Source organism: Balaenoptera ricei, chromosome 3 (genome assembly GCF_028023285.1).
Source record: "Balaenoptera ricei isolate mBalRic1 chromosome 3, mBalRic1.hap2, whole genome shotgun sequence".
Lineage (NCBI taxonomy): Eukaryota > Metazoa > Chordata > Mammalia > Artiodactyla > Balaenopteridae > Balaenoptera > Balaenoptera ricei.
Window position 1 is genome coordinate 111,301,103 of NC_082641.1, and position 24,597 is coordinate 111,325,699.

The following is a 24,597-nucleotide window of genomic DNA, read 5'->3' on the forward strand; positions in this document are numbered from 1 at the left end:
CGATACCAAAGCCAGACAAAGACAACAAGAAAAGAAAATTACAGACCAGTATCCCTCAGAAACACAGGTGCAAAAATTCTGAAAAAAAAAATATTTTTGAAAATCAAATTCAACACTATATAAAGCAGATAATACATAATGACTAAGTGGAGTTTTTACCAGGAAATGTAATGCTGATTTAAAAATTTAAAATTAACCAACGTAGTCACCATTTTACAGACAAAAAAAAGGAAAATCCTCTGACTATATCAATAAATTGAAAGAACACATTCAAAAAATCCAAAATTCATGCCTGATAAGAACTCTCAGGTAAATAAAAATAGAAGGGAACTTCCTCAACTTAATAAATGACAGCAGGTTTCCCTGGTGGCACAGTGGTTAATGCAGGGGACACGGGTTCGATCCCTGGAATCTGCCTGCCAATGCAGGGGACACGGGTTCGATCCCTGGTCTGGGAAGATCCCACATGCTGCTGAGCAACTAAGCCCGTACACCACAACTACTGAGCCTGCGCTCTAGAGCCCGCGAGCCACAACTACTGAGCCTGCATGCCACAACTACCAGAGCCCACGTGTGTAGAGCCCATGCTCCGCAACAAGAGAAGCCACCGCAATGAGAAGCCTGCGCATCGCAAGGAAGAGCAGCTCCCGCTTGCCGCAACCAGAGAAAGCCTGTATGCAGGAACGAAGACCCAATGCAGCCAAAAAAACAAAAAACAAGAAGATCCAGTCACAAAAGACCACATGTTGCATGACTCTATTTATATGAAATGTCCAGAAGAGGCAAATCTACAGAGATATAATGTAAGATCAGTGGTTGCCTAGAGGCTGGGGGGTGGGGAGTGGGGTTGGAGGAAATGGGAAGGTGACTGCTAAAGGGTACAAGGTTTCTTTCTGGGGTAATGAAAATGTTCTAAAATAATTGCGGTGATGGTTACACAACTCTAAATATACTAAAACCCAGTGAATTGTACATTTTAAATGGATGAACTGTATGGTATGTATATTACATCTCAATGAAATAGTTACCAAAAAAAAGGAAAAGTAGCTATTAGCCAGAATTATGAACTTATATCCAAAGTCTTCGGATAAACTCAAGCTTTAACTTACAATTAAAAAAGAGGTATACCTATTAAATAAGAGACAGAATATTAAAAAATAATTATTTAACCCAAAAGGATCTCAAGAAAGGGAACAAAGAAAGAAAGAGCTGATGGGACAAATAGAAAACAAGTAGCAAATGGAACACTTAAACCCTACAACACTAATGATTACATTAAAGGGAAATCTTTTGAATGTGCCAAGATTACACACTACATGGGCAGAGTAAATAAAAAATCAAGACCCAATTATATGCCACCTATAAGAAATTCACTTTAAATATAAAGGCACAAAAAGATTAAAAATAAAAGAATAGAAAATGTTAAACCATGTTAACCATAAATTCTTAAAAAGCTGGAGTGGCTTTTATATGAATATCAGACAAAGGAGAGTTGATTGTCAAACGAAATAGCACAGCAAAAGGAACCATAAACAAAACGAAAAGACAACCTACAGAATGGGAGAAAATATTGCAAACAATGCGACCAACAAGGGCTTAATTTCCAAAATATACAAACAGCTCATATAACTCAATAACAAAAAAAAACAACCCAATCAAAACATGGACAGAGACCTAAATAGGCATTTCTCCAAAGAAGACATACAGATGGCCAACAGGCAAATGAAAAGATGCTCAACATTGCTAATTATTAGAGAAATGCAAATCAAAACTACAATGAGGTACCACCACACCCTGGTCAAAATGGCCATCATTAAAAAGTCTACAAGTAGGGACTTCCCTGGTAGCACAGTGGTTAAGAATCCGCCTGCCAATGCAGGGGACACGGGGTTGAGCCCTGGTCTTGGGAAGATCCCACATGCCGCGGAGCAACTAAGCCCGTGCGCCACAACTACTGAGCCTGTGCTCTAGAGCCCGTGAGCCACATCTACTGAGCCCGCATGCCACAACTACTGCAGCCCGTGTGCCTAGAGCCTGTGCTCTGCAACAAAGAGAAGTCACCGCAATGAGAAGCCCGCACTCCACAACAAAGAGTAGCCCCTGCTTGCCGCAACCAGAGAAAGCCCGTGCACAGCAACGAAGACGCAACACAGCCAAAAAATAAATAAATAAATAAATTAATTAATTAATTTTTAAAAAGTCTGCAAATAACAAATGCTGTAGAGGGTGGGGAGAAAAGGGAACCCTCCTATACTGTTGGTGGGAATGTAAGTTGGTACAGCCACTATGAAAAACAGTGTGGAGGTTACTCAGAAAACTAAAAATAGAATTATCATATGATCAAACAAAATAAACTTCAGAACAAGCATTAATACCAGATACATAGAGGGAAATCCTATAATGAAAAAAAAAGAGATCAATTCATCAGAAAGACACAGAAATCCTAAATGTGTATGTACCTAAGGACAAAGCTCCAAAATACATGAGCCCAAAATGGACAAAACTGAAAGGAAACATACAGAACCACGAATACAGATGCAGGTGTCAACACTCTCCTTTCAGTAACTGAGAGGACAAGTTGATAGAAAGTCAGTAAAAATATAGATGACTTAAACACTCTCAACCAACCATATCTAATTGACACATATAGAACATATTATGTCTGGTGCACATGGAAGAGTCACCAAGAGAGATCATTTACTAGGCCTGAAAACATTTGAATAAATTTAAAAGGACTGAAATTCTACAGCATATATTCTCTGACAAGAATATAAATAAATTAGAAATCAGTAACAGAATAATATCTGGAAAATCTTCAAATACTTGAAAATAAAACTACATACTTCTAAATAAAACAAAGAAGTCACACAGGGAATTAGAAAATATTCTACACAGAATGATAATAAAAACACAATATATCACCATTTGTGAGGTACATTTAAAACAGGGCTTAGAGGGAAATTGATAGTTTTATATACTTAAAACAAGAAATGTTTACAATCTATGATCTAAGCTTCCAACTTAAGAAATCAGGAGAAAAGCAAATGAAACCCAAAGTAAGTAGAAAGGGACTTCCCTGGTGGCACAGTGGTTAAGAATCTGCCTGCCAAGGCAGGGGACACGGGTTCGAGCCCTGGTCCGGGAAGATCCCACATGCCGCGGAGCAACTAAGCCCGTGCGCCCCAACTACTGAGCCTGCGCTCTAGAGCCCGCGAGCCACAACTACTGAGCCCATGCACGTAGAGCCTGTGCTCCGCAACAAAAGAAGCCACTGCAATGAGAAGCCCACGCACTGCAGTGAAGAGTACCCCCGGTCACTACAACTAGAGAAAGCCCACGTGCAGCAACGAAGACCCAATGCAGCCAAAAATAAATAAATAAATAAAAATTAAAAAAAAAAAAAAAGAATCTTCAAAATAAGTAGAAAGAAGAAGATAATCACAGTAAAAGCAAAAATCAAAGAAACAGAAAACTGAAAAAAACTAAAAGATGGTTCTTGGAAATGACCAACAAAACTGATAAACGTCTAGCTAGACAAATCAAGGAAAACAAAAAGAGACTACAAATCACCAATAGCAGGGAAAAAAGGACTTCACTATAGATCTTACAGACATTAAAGAGTAAGTATAGATTATAAATAACTGTGCCAATAAATTTGACTGAAACGAACAAAATTACTAAAACTGACATAAGAAGAAATAGAAAATCTGAATATCTCTATATTTAATAAAGAAATTTAATTTGTAATTTAAAACCTTCCAATATAGAATACTAGGGGTACAGATAGCTTCACTGATGAATTATATTAAACATACAGGGAAGAATTAATACTAATATTTCACAAACTATTTCAGAAAATAGAGATGAAGGGAACATTTCTTTGCTCCTTTTAAGAAGCTAGCACTATCCTGATATCAAACCAAAGACATTATTAGAAAAAAACAAAACAAAACTACAATTATCACCCACCCAACTCTGGCATCACCACCACCACGACACACACACACGACAAAGGCCAAAGTTTGAACTGATATTTCAAAGAGAAGGCAAAGGCAAATATTTGAACTGATATTTCAAAGAGAAGAATGGCCAATAAGCTCATAAAGAGGTTCAACATCATTAGTCATAAGGGAAATACAAATTAAAATCAATATGAGATACCTCTACATGCCCACTAAAATGGCTAAAACTAAACAGAATGACAATACAAAATGTAGGCAAGGATGTAGAACAAATGAAACTATCATACACTGCTGGGAAATGGGAGTGGGATAAGGTAGGAGTGTGATACAATCAATTTAACACACACTTAACACATGACCCAGCAATTCTACTTTTTTCCATATGACTCAGTATTTACCCATAAGAAAAGAAAATATAAACACACAAATGACTGTTAGTGAATGTTTATAAATACTTAATTCTTAATAGCCCAAATCTAGAAACAACCCAAATGTTCATCAACAGGTGAATGGATAAATAAATTTTGGTATTTTCATCCAACAGAAATAAAAATGAACTATGAATAAAAAGGAAAAAATTACTGATATATTCAAGAACATGGAAGAATTCCAGAAGTATAGACTGAGCAAAAGAATGCGAATATACATGCCAAAAAAGTATACACTGTATGGAGTACATTTATATGAAATTCTAGAAAAAGCAAAACTTACCTATAGTAACATAAAACAGGTCAGCAATTGTGTGGGGCCAGTGGTGGGGGTGAGGGGGACTGGAAAGGAACTTGAGGGAACTTTGTGGGGTGACAGAAATGTTCTAATTCTTGATTAACGTGGTGGTTACACAGGTGCATATGTCTATCAAAACTGAGGCTGTACATTAAATATATGTGCATTTTTAATGTGTAAACAAAGTTGACTTAAAAAAGTAAAAGAGTGGTATGGCACACATATAGGCAGATGTGAGTGATATACCTCACATCACTCACAAAAATAAACTGGGCTAAATATAAACAAAGAAAACAAAACTGCAATCACATTAAACGAAAAATAAGAAGATATGTTTATGATCCTGGAGAAGGAAAAGCTTTCTTTAACAAGACATTAAAAAGCAAAAGCTTTATAGAAGAAAAAGATAAATTTATTCATCAAAATTAAAATCTTCTAGACCATAAAACTTAAAAGGGCTCTAACTGGGAGAAACATTTGCAGTATGTGGAATAAATTACTTGAATCCAGAATTCAAACAACACAAAACAAAAAAAGAAATTCTCTCCTGAAACTTATTCAGTGAAAGATGTAGCCCAAAAGGCAGAGGAAATAGGCCAATTCATCCACATAGAAGTTAAATGGACTAAAGATGATGAACCTTACTAGCAATCTAGGAAATGGAATGCCATTTCCCACTCAAAAGACTGGTACTTAAAATAACAAATAGTGGTGTGCATGTAAGGAATAATATAGAGAATACAAGTGGGAGTACTGACTAGTACAATCACTATGGAGGGGATTTGAGAGAATATATTAACTATATACTCTCAATATCCAACAATTATACTTCTTGCTCTTTACACAAAAGAAACTCATATGCACACAAGAAGGCATGAACAAAGTTATCCACTAAAGCAATGTTTACAATTTAACTTGGCAACAAGTTAAATACCAACGGGAAATGGCTAAATAAAGTAAGATATACTTATAAAATGGATGCAGTTAAAAGAACTGAAATACCTCTATATGTAATATATTATCTATATATAATCTCTCTCTCTCTATATATATATATAAAATAACATGAAAAAGTCTCTAAGATCTATTGCTGACTGATGAAAAATACAGTAGAATGTATCTGTACAGAAATTAAACATATGAGAAAATGCATGTATGTAACAATTACATTACATGTGTATGTAAATGCATATGAAAAGACTTGTAAACGTATGTATGAAGTAGCTCTGGTGAGATGTAGGAGACAGAATATGGGGAAGACTATTATTAGGGGTCCTGCCCAAAGTTTCACAAGGAGAATATATTTTTGCATTATTTGTATAAGTATAAATTGATGTAAAAAAACCAAATCTGCTGAGTTTAGACGAGCCTGGAACTGTTGTCTGAGGAACCTTTACCATATGACATAAGTATGGTTGTTGTGTCCTCTGGAAAGGAGTTCCTCATACAAACAGTTTGGGAAGCCCTTATCATCTGTGGCCTAGACTATCATAATAGTTTGCAACAAACATTGATGACTTCTAAGTCTCTTTCCCATGTTGCCTTCAAAGATTTTCCAAGTATCTCTCAATCCAAGTTAATCTCAATTCTATGTTCTAGTTTTATTTTCTTCATAGTAATATCACTATCCAAACTTACCTATTTATTCACTTATTTATTATCTATCTCCCACTAGAATGGGAATGGCAAGATAATTCTGAATTCACATGATTTTAGTCAAGCCATTTAGAGTTTTCTTACAGTATAAAGACACACTTCATTTACTTACCTTAGTTGGAAAAGGAAATTTGGAAGGTTCGGTTTTGCATGGTGTATGAATAGCCGTTAGAGGGGGAGGCCATGAATGCGTCATCTCCTGAAATGTAATTATTACAGTTTGTTTTCAAGCAGGTCAAGGATAAAAATTACACAGCTAAAAGCCAGATTCGTATTATAAATGCTGGTTTCGTGATTGCTCCTCCAAAAGTATACATATTTAATCAATCAATATTAATTAAGCACAGTGTGTGCAAGGCACTATGGGGTAGGTAATAGGAAGATAAATAGTTTACACTCTCTGGCTTCAAGGAGCTTAGAGTTAAGATGGTAAGACCTGTGAACAGTTATAGAAATCAGCCTGTAATCAAATACAAGGCTAGTAAAATGCTACTGAGGAAGAGCTTGCTGTGGGAGTGGGAGGAAGGGAATAACAGTAAGAAAAGCAGCCAGCATTTACTGCGTACCTTTAATGGGCCAGATACTGTTATTTTACATGTTTGTTACTCAACTGGTCGTCATAATGACATTATGAAGTAGATACCGTTATTATCCTGACTCTATGTAGGACAAAACTGAAGCACAGAGATTAAGTTATTTACTCCAGGTCACACACTTAGTAAGTAATGGACACAGAATTTGATCCTAGGTAGTCTGGCTACAGAGCCCATTCACTGATAGGAAATTTTGGTCAGGTGGAGGAAATAAGAAGAGAGCTATCAAAAGCACACAAGGAGGAAGACAGACAAGAAAGGCCATAGGTCTGATTTCATTCAATGCCTTCTGTCTAATCATATGCCAAGTATGTCCAAGTAGAGGTTTGGATACAATCACAATGTATATGTTAGAGAAGCAGGAGAGAGAGAGGTATCAGAATAAGGAGGGAGTGTTTTATCTCTGGCATTTAGTTCAAAGTAAGTCATCAAGTAGTCTGAGAAAATACAATAAATTAAAGGTGATATAACTTTTAGGAATTTACCCTATAGCTATACCCACACAGTTATGTAAAGATACATATTCAAGGGGTTCACGCTTTTAAAAAATGAGAACAACCTAAATATCCAACAACAAAGGATCAGATTACCAGACATTCATACAATGGAACACCAAGCAGACAGAAAAATGAGAAAGTTACCTACTGAAATAAAATGATATCCACAGTTACTGTTAAGTGGCAAATACAAATCATAGTGTATATCCTCGTAAACGCTTATCGGTGAAAAAATCTCTGGAAGACATTTAACAATGGCTACCTCTGGACAACAGAATGACTGAAGGAGGAAGAGACAAGGGCACTTGATGCAGCTTCTCCCACTTGAATCTCCTGAAACAGCCACCTGCACTAAAACTTGCTCTTTATCCTCTTACAAGGCTTTATTTTTTAATAGCATTTCACTTTCTGAAGTAATTGTATATAATTGATTATTTCCTACATCCTGCTCCAGAATGTCAGCTCAAAGGGTGCAACACTATCACTATTATCACCACTATGTCCCTAGTGCTTGACACACAGTAGGTACTCAGTTAGCAAGCTTTGAATTAATACATCATTTTTTACAATAAACATATACTACTTTTATTTATTTTTTTTTTTTTTTTTATAGCTACTTTATTATTTATTTATTTTATTTTTGTTTGTGTTTGGGTCTTCGGTTCGTGCGAGGGCTTTCTCTAGTTGCGGCAAGCGGGGGCCACTCTTCATCGCGGTGCGGGGACCGCTCTTCATTGCGGTGCGCGGGCCTTTTCACTATCGCGGCCCCTCCCGTTGCGGGGCACAGGCTCCAGACGCGCAGGCTCAGTAGTTGTGGCTCACGGGTCCAGCTGCTCCGTGGCATGTGGGATCTTCCCAGACCAGGGCTCGAACCCGTGTCCCCTGCATTAGCAGGCAGATTCTCAACCACTGCGCCACCAGGGAAGCCCAACATATACTACTTTTAGATTAAAAAAACTTTTTTTCCTTTAAGTTCGTGATGGGGTTCCCAGAAACAATATGACTACAAATATCAAGAAAACATGAAGGGGGATTTCCCTGGTGGCACAGTGGTTAAGAATCCACCTGTCAATGCAGGGGACACGGGTTCGAGCCCTGGTCCAGGAAGATCCCACATGCCGCGGAGCAACTAAGCCTGTGCGCCACAACTACTGAGCCTGCGCTCTAGAGCCCATGCACTCTAGGGCCTGCGTGCTGCAACTACTGAAGCCTGAGCACCTAGAGCCTGTGCTCCGCAACAAGAGAAGCCACCACAATGAAAAGCCCGTGCACCACAACGAAGAGTAGCCCCTGCTCGCCACAACTAGAGAAAGCCTACGTACAGCAACAAAGACCCAACACAGCCAAAAAAAAAAAAAAAGAAGAAAAAAAAAGAAAACACGAAGGGAATGTGAACCTGAACTTCCTTGCACGCTGTACATAGGGAAGGGAAAAGAAACAGAAACTCATGCCCCAGGTTTTCAATGTTGGCATTTTTACACCTCAAATACCAAAATACTCTCAATAGAAAATCTATTTTAACTCCCTACCATCAAATGACTGAGCACCTATTACACCCAAGGCTATGTGCCAAGTCCTGCATATACACAAAATGTAGACTAAATGGTCAGTAACATCAAAGATACAATTAAATATAAGAAAATCTAAGATTTCTTCCAGGTATTAAAGTGCCATGCGTTTTTGAGGATTTAGGAGTAAAGATATATGCTCCCTTAAACTTGTACATGGCAACTGAAAAATGAATGCAATATGAGTTATCACTGTGGTCTGATGGCCTGACACAGGGGGAATAAGGATTTCAGTGGGATTCTAAGAAAAAACAGAATCTATGTATAACTGAAGAGGAAGGAGAAACACATTCCATGAAAGTTTACTTTACAAAGATGAAAGAGCAAGAAAGTGTATGGCTTAGGGGAACCAGTTTGGCAAAAGTGGTCAATCAATAGTGCAAGAGGGTGAAACTGGCCTGTGGACAGCCTAACATTTAAAATGTTAAATTTGCACACTATTCTTTCTAGGGGCCTTAGAGAGCCACTGAAAACTTCTAAGAAGGATATCACTTTATGAAGACAAAGGATTAAAGCAAAGAATCTGGCAGCAATACAGAAGACAGATGAGCAGGGAGACTCTGGAGACAGAAAGGCAGAGTGAGGACTGTATATTACAATTACTGAAGCTCAAAGCGGCAGAAATGGAAATAAAGGAATGAACATTTTCAAGGAATTTTCAAAGTCTACATGAAGTTTTTGTGATTAAATAAAACATGAGAGAAAGAAGTGGAAAATAACTAGGATTCTACACTTATAAAAGCAAGGGAGAATGGTGATACTACTAACAGAAGTTAACTCTGATAAATACGGCTTTAGACATGTTGAGTCTGAAGAAGCAGGGAGAAATCCAAATGGAGACCCGGCTAAGAGGCAATTAAGAGACACAAAGCAAAACCCAAAGGAGGCCAAAGCAGGAAAGATTGACTAGTTGTCTAACAGATAAATCCCAAAGGATGGAGGAAAATCACATCAAAGAGGAGAAAGAAAAGAGGAGAGGCTAGACAATGCACCCGTATTTAAGAGATAAGAGAAGACACAAGTGTTGCCAAAGGACAGAGAATGTGAGACAAGAAAGGTGTGCGGAAAATAAAAACAGTGAAGCATAACAACAGTCAAGGAAGAAAGAATGATGTTTTCCGAAGAAAAAAATAAAAATTCTTTAAAACAGCAGAAAGAACTCAAATGAAGCCTCTGATGACATGGAAGATAATGACCTTGGAGAAACAAGTTCAGCAGAATGGTAGAAGTAAAAGAGATTTTAGCAGGCTAAAGGAAGGAAGGAGAAAATAAAGTGGAAGGCAGCCAATGCAAGTAGTCTTTCAAAAGTATCCATAGTGAAATACAAGTACAGACACAAAAATTCAAGAGTGTACACAAAAAATAAAATTAATATGTGACTGATGGTTTTTGTCTATTGAGCCAAAAGCAGTCGTTGTCACTCACTGCACTGGACTTTCTCTTTTTCCAAAGGACAACGTTTTCTTTTCCCAACAGAAGAATGTACTCTTTGGTCATGTGTCAAGTTTAAACATATTCCATTAAACACTCAAAATGTGTAGTATTCAGAGAAGATCTTTCATCGTAGGATTTGACCAGTATATACAGATGAACTACAAGGCAAGCTATTTTCAACACAATGGTCTGACTGATAACTACTGAGATTTTTAGTACTTCAAATTATTAACCGATAAACCTAAGAAGGTACAGTTTATATTTGGTTTCTTCCTCTTTTCAAAGCAAGCTGTTAAGACTAGAGTTTGTTTTTACTTATAAAACAAAAAAACAAACAAAAAAACCCCAGCTTTTTGAGGGTAAATAGTAAACAAACCAAGTGATTTAGAACTTAAGTATGAATATAAGTAGAACAGAGTCAGTTATTTTTGATGGCCATAATCAGGTTACGCATGTAAGCAATCTGCTGCAGTTTCAGATACTTTGTGAAACACAAGGGGAAGGAGGGTAAGAGGGTAGCAAAGCATCATAATTCAAGAGACTAAAACTATTTTTTAAAAAACTTACTTTAAGAATTTCATCCACACAGCTCACATCACCAGAAGCAGATGCCTAAAGAAAGACGAAAAGAAACACACATTAGATCTGGAGTCATTTCTTATTAGACTTTTATCATTTGTTGCACGGCTTTAACATTATTAGAAATGAGATTAAAATTAAAGGCATATTTAGTATCCCACTACTATAAGTCAGAACACTAATTGGAATCTTTGGACTAATTTCCTTAAATATAGATTTTCAAGCACTAAAAAAATTTTAATCACCAAGCTGTACATGACTGGAAGAACTTTATATTTTAAAAAAATTTTTTTAATTAATTAATTTATCTTTGGCTGTGTTGGGTCTTCGCTGCTGAGCGCAGGCTTTCTCTAGTTGCGGCGAGCGGGGGCTGCTCTTCATTGCGGTGTGCAGGCTTCTCATTGTCGTGGCTTCTCTTGTTGCAGAGCACGGGCTTGAGGCACGCAGGCTTCAGTAGTTGTGGCAGGTGGGCTCAGTAGCTGTGGCACACGTGCTCTAGAGCGCAGGCTCAATAGTTGTGGCGCACGGGCTTAGTTGCTCCGCGGCATGTGGGATCTTCCCAAGACCAGGGCTCGACCCGTGTCCCCTGCATTGGCAGGCGGATTCTTAACCATTGCGCCACCAGGAAAGTCCCAAGATTTCTTAAAAAAAAATTTTAAGGACTTCCCTGGTGGCGCAGTGGTTAAGAGTCCGCCTGACAATGCAGGGGACATGGGTTCGAGCCCTGGTCCGGGAAGATCCCACATGCCGCAGAGCAACTAAGCCCGTGCGCCACAACTATTGAGCCTGCGCTCTACAGCCCGTGTGCCACAACTACTGAGTCTACACGCCTAGAGCTCACGCTCCAAAACAAGAGAAGCCACCACAATGAGAAGCCCGTGCACCGCAACGAAGAGTAGTCCCGGCTTGCAGCAACAAAGACCCAACGCAGCCAAAAAAATAAAAAGAAATCTTATCTTTCATACACTTGGATTAGAAATAATTTTTAAAATGTACTTTTTTCAGGTGAACAATTTGTCAAAAATTTAAAAGTTGGTTTATATACAAAATATACCATGGTACTGAGATCATCATTTTACATAAATAACAAACAGAATAAAACCAGTATTATTGAAAGATTAGTTGTCTAGAACATGCTGGACATTTTACATAGTATTTCTTAAATCTCGAAAGTTAATTTTATTCTGAAGTACAAATAGGAACTGGAGAGCTACAGTGAAGTCTAACTCTAAGGATCATGTTATATAGTTTGAAGAAAGAACAAAGTTACCACTTTACTGTTCCCTTGAGAGGAGTAATTAGACGACAAATGCTACAAACAATGAGTTTCCCAAGGCCACAAGAAAGATTTTAAAATGTCCTTAAGACAGCATTTTACCTGTTCCTGATCCCTTCCCCCACCGTTTTAAGCTAAGATTTTCAGCTACTGATATTACTTAAGATATTTTTTATTGCAAAAACTAGATTAAAAGATAAAATTTCAGCTATTTCACAACAAATGCTCACTTCTTTGGTTATTCTGAATAGCATGTTTTGGTACATAGTTATAAATACTGTAAATTTCAAACCACCACTATGCCTGGAGCAGCTGCCTCAAAACTTTAAGTGTAACCAGAGATAAGGATCGTGGCATCCAAACCATAAAACATTACCATCTTCACGTACCCAAAAAAGTTCCAACATTCACCCCAACGAACCATGCCCACATCTCATTGATGAGTATCACAATGAGAACAGAAGTAATTTTTTTAAAACAAAAGAACACAAGATGTATTATTCCATAAAATCAAAACGAGGAAACCTAAGGTATTGATAGACCATGTTTTAATTCTATAACTGACTTGTCATTTTAATATTTGAGAACAATGAATGACATTTTCTCTACTGCTCAAGAGGGGTAGCTAAGAGCTCTATGGATACACCTGGGAGTCAATCACAAGTCTTTCCTTAAACTTTTACATTCCTTACTATTAAGACAAAGAGACAGTTCAACTTCAAACATAATTTCAGGGTGAATTGCTTCATATAGTTACAATGTTAAAAAGCTCTAAATGTGTGACTTACATCCAATGGTTGGGAAGGTATTTTCAGCTTGGTGAGATGAGCTTTGCTGCTGGGCTTTAGTTCAGTCATACTGTTGCCATGAGATTGGCTGCTGTAGTGTTCAGAGGACAGTTTTGGTTCCATGGATTCCTGTCCATCCATAGGCCGCACATAGGCAGTGGGTTTCTGTAACATTGAACTGGACTTTGACATCAATGAAGGTGGGAAAGACTGATTTGAGTGCTGCCCACTTGAAAACGGTACACGGGAAGGAGAATCCCAGTTTGCATCAGGGTCCCGAGGTGATTTGGAACGCTGATGTTCCTTGCTATGGTGATCATTCCCATGAGACCTGGAATGACTGGAGCTTAATGAAGAAACAGCCTGGGGTTTTCCAGGGCTGGAAGAGCGTGATTTGGAGTGTTCTGATCCATGCTGGCCTTTTTTCCGGCTACTGCTCCCACCACTGCTGTATGAGTCACGGTCATGCCTCTGGCCACTGCTATTAGCGCCACTACTGGCACCTGCACTGGCCCGCTGGCTACTGTGTCCACTCTGTAAGCCTGAGGACCGTTTCTGAGACTGAGAAGTGCTGGGTGCAGGTCCTACTGGAGTCCATTTGCTACTCTGATGAGAGCTCCCATGTCTCTGTTCAAAGAAATTTGGGTTAGATTTTTCATCTGCTGTCGGTGGTACTGTAGGCTTGGGAATTGCAACAAGCTTTGGTATAGATCTGTCTCCTATGAAATCCTTCATTTCATCGTAGTTTCCAAGCATACTCTGAATACGACTTGAGAGCTTATCTTCTTTGCTAGTCTACAAAAAAAATTGTAAAATAAAATTATAAAATTAGCAAAACTAGAAATAAAAGATGCTTCTAAACTAACTTTACAAACTTCAAATGAAACGGGACTTTTCAAAAGGAAGTCTCATCTCATATTATAAGGTTAAAATCTCAAAACAAACTCCAAATATATATATTTTTTATAGTGAAAAAAATGAACTGAAAGTGAAAAACCTTCATGTTAAAACACAAATATCCTAGAGGACACTGAGGAATATACACAATAGACTACAGGAGATTTTTTAAAAATCCAAATTTCACCAATAAATATATTGGAACAGTAGTAAAATCTTTTGAAGAGCAGGAAAATTATGCCTTTATGTAATTAAGTTCCAAGTCACAGATTAGTCAATATGCATATTTTGGCAGTCTAGGAAAACATCATATTCCTTATAATTCAATGTTATAGTTAGAGGCAGAAATAAAAACTTAGTTAAACAAGTTATACGCAAATGACTTTTTAGAATTCCTTCTGTTACTGTGACTCAACAAGTTAATAAAAATCAACAACAAATTAAGCATGGAAAATCCAGTAATAAAGTTTTAAATCTTTGCTATTAATTCTGACCATCAAATGCTCCAACTTTTGAAGTCAATAATACATACTTTAAGTTTCAAGAATTATTCTTGAATAATCAGGTCCAAGATGTCTACAAGCTTTAGGACTCTTGTATTCATATACATGAAAGAAAAAAAGTTGACTGATTACATTAAAAGGGAAATCAAGACTTTGAAACAAACAGAAAAGCCTGAACCACCACTATTTATTTTGAGGTGGGCAGGAATCAGTAATGACTTTAGATTATTTGAAAATCAGTCTGAGAGGTAAATCTACAGCAATTTATTGACAACATCAAGATCAGAAATCAAATCCAATTCATTACAATGTAATTACAAAATAAATTGTAGTATGATTCAAAGATTCTGGACCAAACTCGTTATTTTTCAAAATGTCTTTAATCCCAAAGTTTTGTGTTACACTCATAAATGATGTCAGTGTAACTGCCCTTCATTGGACAATCCTTAAAAGCTCTGAATAAATGGTTTTTTATAGAGCTTCCAAACGGTTTCTACAAACACCAAATGTTATAAGGGTAAACCCAGGATATGTCGTTACATTCGTATTTCATCAGAAAAAAGTCTAACACACTCTCAATCTCATACTAGAAAGCCAACAATGGTCACTAGTGCTGCAATACATAGTATTACAACTATTATACACAGTACAAGCCTTTAAATTATAATAATACTTCCAATGAAATCCAAAGCCAAATCAAGTATTAGAGAGACATTTGTAGCCACTACAGCTACAATAGTCATCAGATTCAGTGTTTTATGTAATCCCAAATCAAGTACAATGTTAAAAAAAAAAAAAAAAAAAGCAATTAGTTTAATTTATTGAACAGTCCGATAACATGCTTTAATCTAAATTTGATATTGTTAATTAAGCATTAAACATATAGAAAATCAGAGAATTTAGTACATGATAACAGAAGAAGAATCAGATTGATGCTGAGGACACATTTATTCAAACTTACTAATAATCACTGAAACTTAGTAAACTAAGTAAGCAAATGGCAAGAAATAGGGAGAAACAAAAGAATCTATGAAATATTTGTCTTTGATGTTATACCCAAATAGCCAAGGAAACAGCAGACAATGCATAGTGATTCACAAACTTTTAATTTAATTCAAGGCTCAGAAAGGTGAAATGCCTGCTCAGGGTTAGCGGTAGAGCCAGGAATACAGATATGAATGTTTGAGCTACTCCAGACCATATTTCAAGAGTAGAGGGTAGCAATGGGGGTGGGGGTGGGGGTGGGGGGTTGTGAGGATGACTTTAGGGCACTAGTAATGCTGTAGTTCTTGATTTGGGTACTAATTATGTGAGGTTGCTCATGTGGTGAAAATTCTTTCATTTGTAACACTTACTTTGTGTACTTTTCTATATGTATGTTATACTGCAATGAAAAGTTTACACCAAAAAAGTATATTCTATTATAAGAAAAGGAAAAACTGTTAAAAGATGTAACATAATAACTCTTTCTAATATAAAAACTCAAGTTTAAAAATTTTAAAAGCAAAAAATGTTATGTTACGGGGAAAAAACATTCAACGGACAACTTACAACTTTGTATGGCTCAGCAAAGAGAGGAGAGCTAGGTGGGAAGGCGTCGTCCCCCTGCTGAATTTCTTGATTCCGCCTTTCCCGTTCTTTCATACGCAGCACATTCCGGTCTTCACGGTTCATGTTGCTATGAAGAGAAACACAACCTTTACATCACAAAAAGAAAAGGAAAAATTAAATGTTCTGTACTCATTTTGTCAGTTTAACGCTTCAGTCGGAGATTCCCTTTCAACTTTCAAGTAACAACAGGCATTAGTACTGAAGTTGGGTTTTGGCAACGGTTTTATCAACTAAACCGACAGTGTCTTCCACAACTATCCAGACAGGAAACACTAGCCCAGATTAGGATCCACCCCACTGAAATACTTAACCTTATGAATTTTCAAGTGTTCTGCTAGCTAAAAGTCAACTGAAACTTCTATATTCAGAGGGAAAGTAGTACTTAAACCCATAATTCTTAATATTTCCTATAAGCCTTCTGTGGTTTCCTCTTCAGAAATCTAGCTATCCTTTGCCATTAGAGGCATACAACCCACTCCCACCTACCACCCTCTCCCCCCAGGGTCCAGTGCTTTTCTCTACTTTGCATCTACCTTATCTTGATTTCTTTTTGTCCCAAACACAGCTTCCTTGGTGTCCATCCTTATGGCAGTTTGACCTCAGCTTTGCTGTTGCTCTAGATTCCCTAAAAAACGACATTTCTGCTCTAAATACATTAATATTTCAATTAGCACCTCAATAAATGGCAAAACTGAGGCTTTCAGCAATAGAATCTAAAATTAACTTGGGTTAGTAACAGTAGTCGAAATTGTATGGAAAAAGAAAAAGTCTTTTGGGAGAAAGGGTAAATGAGGGTGTCATTTCTATAATCATGACAGTATGTTGTCATACTGTTGTCACTAAGAACAAACCAAGGAAAATAGTTTATTTATAGCAGCGGGAATTTTGGTTAAATAGATAATGAAAAATGTTGTCAACACACTCTTCCCAGGAGATAGATTTAATCATCTGTCCTGGTTATGTTTTGTTTTGTTTTGAAAGTCCTGTTGGAGGCCAAAGGGAAAAACCAGGTTATACTGTAGAGTATTTCCAGCCTTATGATTCATAAATCAAATCAAATCAGAAAATTAAAGTCAATCAAGACTGGGGGAAACTATAATCATAAAATGAGAATGGACAGCAAAACCAATATATTCTTGAGGACTTTTATAAGTACAAATAAACATTCAAAGATAAAACATCCTGATTTGCACAGTTTAATATCATACAAATAAAGCAATTTAGTGTTTAAAAAAATGTTCTAAGTGTCCAAATGTGTATTCAAGTTCTTTCTTATATGCACAATTTTCTAATAAATTTATAAAAGAATATAAACTATTTTGAGGTTATGGAAATAGTGTGTGCTTGCTTTGGTCTCCCATCAGAACCACAAAAAGTATTTGATTCTTTCTTTAATAAATACCATAAAACATCTACACTTTGGTACTCAAAAATAAAAACAAAGAACATTTATTATCCTCCAGCACACCTGAACCAACTAATAACTGTATATCACCAACAATCAAGTTTCAAATAGACCTCTAGAGCTATGGTGCTGCAACATACAAACTTATCTGTATCTGTTAGGGTCTATGTTAATGACCAATTTCCTTATGTTTCCCTAAATTTAATTCTTGAAAGATCAGAAAACAACAGAAATGCCTTATTTAAACTACGATTTAATTTTATGTATTCAACAGCACTAAAACAATCATGCAAGAAACACGTGAACATTTACTTCAAAAACGGATGATTCCCACAATAAAATTCCTCCTATAATTCAGTGATAAAAAATCTTTTCTTAAACAATAAGTCATCACACTGAATATTTCCTCTTTTAAACAAGGCTGCCAAGAAGCTCATAATGAAATTAAATAATTGCTTATAAGAACTAATATTCCAGTTGTAGCTCTTATTCTCTAATTTTTTTCTGATTTGATTTATTTTCACATCTAATACGTCAGTTCTATTTTTTTCTCCTGTGTCTTTCAACATCAGTATCTCTGCCTAAAATAAAGTTTTCCCCAAAGCAGTAATTCCAGTAATTCCACTTGAGCTGCCCTAAAATTATTATGAAATTTAAGTATGACTCAATTTGAAGTATATCTCTGTTTGTAGAGGCAAAACTATATTCCTCAGGACAACTGCAACTGTACTGAAACAGGACTCAGTAAAAACTAACAAATTGCTGTATCACAACAAAATCTGACTACTAGATAAAATAATTTCTAAAAGAAAATTAGCAAGTAGAAAGGAGGTTCTCCATCTAAGATTTTTAATTACTTAAGGTAAATTGTTTAAGTACCCATCCGGTACTTATTTTAAGTTGATATATTAATAACAAACAAATTTTTTCTTCCAGTTTTACTGAGATATAATTAATACACAGCACTGTACAAGTTTAAGGTGTACAGTATAATAATTTGATACGTCATGAAGTGATCATAACAGTAAGTTTAGTGAACATCCATCATCTCATACAGATACAGAATTAAAGAAATAGAAAAAAATTATTTTTCTTGTGATAACTAATGATTTACTCTCAACTTTCATATAAAACATACAGCACTGTTAATTTTATTAACAATGTTGTACAGTACCTCCCTAGTACTTATTTATAACTGGAAGTTTGTACCTTTTGACTGCCTTCATCCAATTCCCCAGACCCCAACCCCAACCCCCCCAATCTCTGGTAACCACAAATCAAATCTCTTTTTCTGAGTTTGTTTTTGAAGTATAATTGACCTACAACACTATGCTAGTTCCTGTTACACAACATAGTGATTTGATATTTCTATACATTTGAAACTGATCACCACAATGAATCTATCTAAGATATGTCACCATACAAAGATATTACATAGTTATGATCATATTCTCCACACTGTATATTTCAAACCCTTGACTCATTTACTTTGCAGCTGGAGTTTGTACCTCTTAATCTCCCTCACCTGTTTCTTTCCTTCCCCCCCAATCCCTTCCCTCTGGCAACCACCTGTTTGTTCTCCGTATCTAAAACTCTGTTTCTGTTTTGTTGTTTGTTTGTTTAAGATTCCACATATAAGTGAAATCATACAGTATTTGTCTTTCTCTAATTTATTTCACTTAGCATAATACCTTCTAGGTCCATCCATATTGTTGCAAATGGCACAATTTCATTCTTTGTTATGGCTGAGTAATTTTCCACTATAAATATTTATAGATCACATCTTCTTTATCCATTCATCTACTGATGGGAACTTCAGTTGCTTCCATATCTTGGCTATTGTAAATAATGCTGCAATGAACATAAGGGTGCACATATCTCAAGTGTTCTTGTTTTCTTCAGGTAAATACCCAGGAGTGGAATTGCTGGATCATATGGTAGTTCTATTTTTAATTTTTTGAGGAATCTCCATATTGTTTTCCTTAGTGGCTGCACCAATTTACAATGCCACCAACAGTGCACAAGGGTTCTCTTTCCTCTACATCCTCCCCAACACTTTTTATTTGTCGTCTTTTGATAATGGCTATTATGTGTGAGGTGACATCTCATTGTGGTTTTGATGTGCATTTCCCTGATGATTAACGATGCTGAGCATCTCTCCTGTGCTTCTTGGCCATCTATATGTCTTCCTTGGAAAAATGTCTACAGATCCTCTGGCCATTTTTCAATTGGGCTGTTTGTGTTTTTTATGTTGAGCTGTATGAGTTCTTTTACATTTTGGATATTAACCACTTATCTGACAGAGCATTTGGAAATATCTTCTCCCACTCAGTAGGCGGCCTTTTCATTTTGTTGATCATTTCCTTCACTGTGCAAAAGCTTTCTAGTTTGACACAGTCCCATTCGTTTATTTTTGCTTTTGTTTCCCTTGCCTGAGGGAATATATCAAAAAATATTACTAAGACCAATGTCAAAGAGCATACTATGGGGCTTCCCTGGTGGCGCAGTGGTTGAGAATCTGCCTGCTAATGCAGGGGACACGGGTTCGAGCCCTGGTCTGGGAAGATCCCACATGCCGCGGAGCAACTGGGCCCGTGAGGCACAACTACTGAGACTGTGCGTCTGGAGCCTGTGCTCCGCAACAAGAGAGGCCGCGATAGTGAAAGGCCCGCGCACCGCGATGAAGAGTGGTCCCCGCTTGCCGCAACTAGAGGAAGTCCTCGCACAGAAACGAAGACCCAACACAGCCAAAATAAATAAATAAATAATAATTTAAAAAAAAAAAAGAGCATACTATGTTTTCTTCTAGGAGTTTTATGGTTTCAGGTCTTACATTTAAGTCTTTAATTCATTTTGAATTTATTTTTGTACATGGTGTTAGAGAGTAGTACAGTTTGACTCTTTTGCATATAGCTGTCCAGTTTTCTCAACACCATTTACTGAAGAGGCTGTATTTCCCTCATTGTATATTCTTGTCTCCTTTGTCATAGATTAATTGCTCATGTATGTATGAGTTCATTTCTGAGCTCTCTGTTCTGTTCCACTGATCTACGTGTCTGTTTTTGTGCCAGTACCATACTGTTTTGATAGCTGTAGATTTGCAGTATGGTTTGAAATCGGGGGACATGATACCTACAGCTTTGTTCTTCTTTCTCAAGACTGTTTTGGCCATTCAAGGTCTTTTCTATTTCCATACAAATTTTAAAATTATTTGTTCTAGTTCTGTGAAAAGTGCCACTTGTATTTTGATAGAGATTGCATTGAATCTGTACATTGCCTTGGGTGGTATGGTCATTTTAATAACATTAATTCTTTTAATTCATGAACACGTTATCTCTTTCCATCTATTTGTATCATCTTCAATTTCTTTCATCAGTGTCTTATAGTTTTCCAAATACAGATCCTTTACCTCCTTAGTTTACACCTAGGTATTTTATTCTTTTCGATGCAATTGTAAATAGGATTATTTTCATAGTTCATTGTTAGTGTACAGAAATGCAACAGATTTCTATATAATAATTTTTTATCCTGCACCTTTACCGAATTCACTGATGAGCTCTAGTAGTTTTTTGGTGATGTCTTTAGAATTTTCTATTTATAGTATCATGTCACCTGCAAACAGTGACAGTTTTTACTTCTTCTTTTCCAATTTGGATTCATTTCTTTTTCTTACCTGTTTGCTGTGGCTAGAACTTCCAATACTATGATGAATAAAAATGGCAAAAGTAGACATCCTTATCTTGTTCCTGATCTTAGAGGAAATGCGTTCAGCTTTTCACCATTATGTTGTTAGCTGCAGGCTTATCATATACGGCCTTTATTATGTTGAGGTATGTTCCCTCTAAACCCACTTTGTGGAGAGCTTTTTATCATAAATGGACATTGAATTCTGTCTGAGGCTTTTTCTACATCCATTGAAATGATCATATAATTTTTATTCTTCAATTTGTTAATGTGTATAACACTGATTGATTTGCAGATGTGGAACCATCCCCTTGAACCTCTGATATAAATCCCACTTGATCATGGTGTATTATTCTTTTAATGTATTATTGAATTCAGTTTGCTAACATTTTGTTGAAGATTTTTGTATCTACATTCATCAGTGATACTGGTCTGTAATTTTCTTTTTTTGTGTTGTCTGTGTCTGTATCAAGGTAATGCTGGCCTCAAAGAATGAGTTTGGAAATACTCCTTCCTTTGCAATCTTTTGGAAAGGTTTGAGAATGATAGGTGTTAACTCTTCTCTAAATGTTTGGTAGGATTCTCCTGTGAAGCCATTTGGTCCTACACTTTTGTTCGTTGGGACTTTTTAAATTATTGATACAACTTCATTACTGGTAATTGGTCTGCTCATATTTTCTATTTCTTCCCAATTCAGTAAAATTCAAAACAGTTTTAAATGAAATCCTAGGGACAAAAAGAAATGCAAAGAAATATCTGCAACTTTAGTTAGGTTGGTTGCTGGTAAAGATAATGGTGTAGCAATTTTATTGCTACAAGACTGAACAAATAAGTAAATGTAAACATCCTGAAACTTTTAGGGAACCAAGGACCTTACTATGAGAAAACAGATACAAATATAGAGTGGAATAAGGAGAAAAAGAAACTTTGGGGATTAGGAAGTAGTACTATGAACTCATACTTATATTAAAAATAAAATAAATTATATCTAAGTATACATACACACATATACATATATACACACACACACACATATGGTGTCTCTAGCTCCATCCACTGAAAGAGTCTAGAAGCAGTGACAATCTGGTAGAAAGAAGCACCCTCAGCAACCAAATTTTGTTTTCTAATATCATTCCCTGCTAAAATGGAACAGGACTTCTTGGGGAAATAGCTAATTCCAGAGCTATAGCAAGGAAGGTAAAAAGTTAGCCTAAAATATCTTGTTGTAACAGTAAGAAAGTGCTCAAAAACAGATGGAGATATATCAAAAGGACATGAGAACCAGCTTGAAGGGGCTCTCACTGGTCAAATTTTAAAACATGAGCTTCACAATGAACAAGCAATGGAATATAACAAATTGAATAAAAAAAGAATCCCTGAGAACTATACCCAATATCTTGTAAAAACCTATAATGGAATATAATCCTCAAAAAAGCCAGAATCACTATGCTGTACACCTGAAACTAACACAATATTGTAAATCAACTATACTTAAAAACAAAAGAAAAATCCCTGAATCCGCAGCAATAATAGCAAAGAATAAAATTAAAAGACAAATAAATCAGGGAGCAAATGTACTTCTTCATAGAAGAATGCCAACTAATAAATGTAGAAGAAATGAAAGAATTAAAAAATCGCTTTTCTGCAGCCACTAAAGTAATAATTGAGGCAAAAAACATCAATGGATGCTAAAACCATTGGGTAAAAATTTGGGAGGCAATGGAATATTCAGTATCACCCCCACAGAATATCAAGTATAAAGAAAAAAATCTTTGAAGTAGAGAAGTAAACACTACCCATAATCAAGTGATCAGACTTAACATATCAATAATGGGGCAAACTGACATCATGTGCCTTCCAATGTGATGCCCGAAAGACATATCACCACCTCAGTATTCCACCTGCTAAAAATATTTAACCTGAATCTAATCACAAGTAAGCATACAAACCTAAACTGAGAAACATTCTTCAAAACTGGCCTGGACTCTTCAAACAATGTCAGAGAACAAAAGGAGAGACAAACAGACAGGGGCAGGCACTGGAGATTATGTCTATATTCTACATTCAAGATGACACAACAGGACTTCCCTGGTGGCACAGTGCTTAAGAATCCGCCTGCCAATGCAGGGACACGGGTTCAATTCCTGGTCCAGGAAGATCCCACATGCCGTGGAGCAACTGAGCCCACGTGCCACAACTACTGAAGCCTGTGCACCTAGAGCCCGTGCTCTGCAACAAGAGAAGCCACCGCAATGAGAAGCCTACACACTGCAACAAAGAGTAGCCCCCGCTCACCACAACTAGAGAAAGCCCGCACGCAGCAACGAAGACCCAACGCAGCCATAAATAAATAAATAAATAAGAAAGAAAGAAAGAGGACACAACTAAATGCAATGCATGATCCTTCATACCCCAGACCCTGGATCTGAGGAGAAAAAATGGTTGTGAAGGTCATTAATGGGAAACTTGGGAAAATTTCCACATGAATGGTATTTCAGATAATCATAGCAATGTGATAACTGTATTTGTTTATGCAGGAGAAAATCTTTGATTCTTACTTAGGACATACACAACACACAGGCGAAATGTCATCATATTTGCCAACTCTCAAATGGTTCAATGACCACTGGAATATATATTTATTATGTATAGATAGCATGTATATAGGTAGTATGTGTGCGGAGGGTGGGAGAGACAGAGAAACAGAGAGAGAGAGAGGGATGGATAAAGGAAGGAGGGAAAGACAGAGGGTGAGGGAGGGAAAGAGTCAGGAAGAGGAGAAGGAAGAGTAGCAGCAGCAGCAATTAAATGTTCGCAGTAAAGATGTTAACAATCTAGGTGAAGGATACACAGATGTATATTATACTTTTCTTATAGGTGTGAGATTTTTCAAAATAAAAGATGGAAGGATTGGGACTTCCCTGGTGGCACAGTGGTTAAGAATCCACCTGCCAATGCAGGGGACACGGGTTTGAGCCCTGGTCTGGGAAGATCCCATATGCCATGGTGCAACTAAGTCTGTGTGCCACAACTACTGAGCCTGTGCTCTACAGCCCGCAAGCCACAACTACTGAGCCTGCGTGCCACAACTACTGAAGCCCGCGTGTCTAGAGCCCGTGCTCCCCAACAAGAGAAGCCACCGCAATGAGAAGCCTGCGCATTGCAACGAAGAGCAGCCCCCGCTCGCCACAACTAGAGAAAGCCTGTGTGCAGCAATGAAGACCCAATGCAGCCAAAAATAAATTAATTAATTAATTTTAAAAAAAATTGACCAAACTGTTGTATACCAAATATATAGAACATTGCACTCAACAACTACACACAGAACATTTACCAAAATTGACCTATGCTGAGCTATAAAGAATTTCAACAAATTTCAAATGAATTAAATCCTACAGAATACGGTTTATGACCATAA

The 24,597-nt window shown here is 36.8% G+C and overlaps 1 protein-coding gene across 5 annotated transcripts in view; it reads right to left on the reverse strand.

The window, feature by feature from the left end:
* Positions 1-24,597, reverse strand: part of AFF4 (ALF transcription elongation factor 4) — a 101,869-nt gene that overhangs the window by 48,034 nt on the left and 29,238 nt on the right. For 2 of the 5 annotated variants that reach the window (XM_059917064.1, XM_059917065.1), the window contains 5 exons: positions 16,624-16,715; positions 16,031-16,157; positions 13,080-13,874; positions 11,004-11,048; positions 6,457-6,543 (listed from right to left, as the gene is read on the reverse strand). In XM_059917064.1, the coding sequence (XP_059773047.1) occupies positions 6,457-6,543; positions 11,004-11,048; positions 13,080-13,874; positions 16,031-16,153 (1,050 nt within the window). In that variant the 5' untranslated portion in view covers positions 16,154-16,157; positions 16,624-16,715. Of the gene's footprint in view, positions 1-6,456; positions 6,544-11,003; positions 11,049-13,079; positions 13,875-16,030; positions 16,177-16,623; positions 16,716-24,597 lie in introns of all 5 variants that reach the window. The other 3 variants (XM_059917066.1, XM_059917063.1, XM_059917067.1) reach the window with 3 other exon arrangements.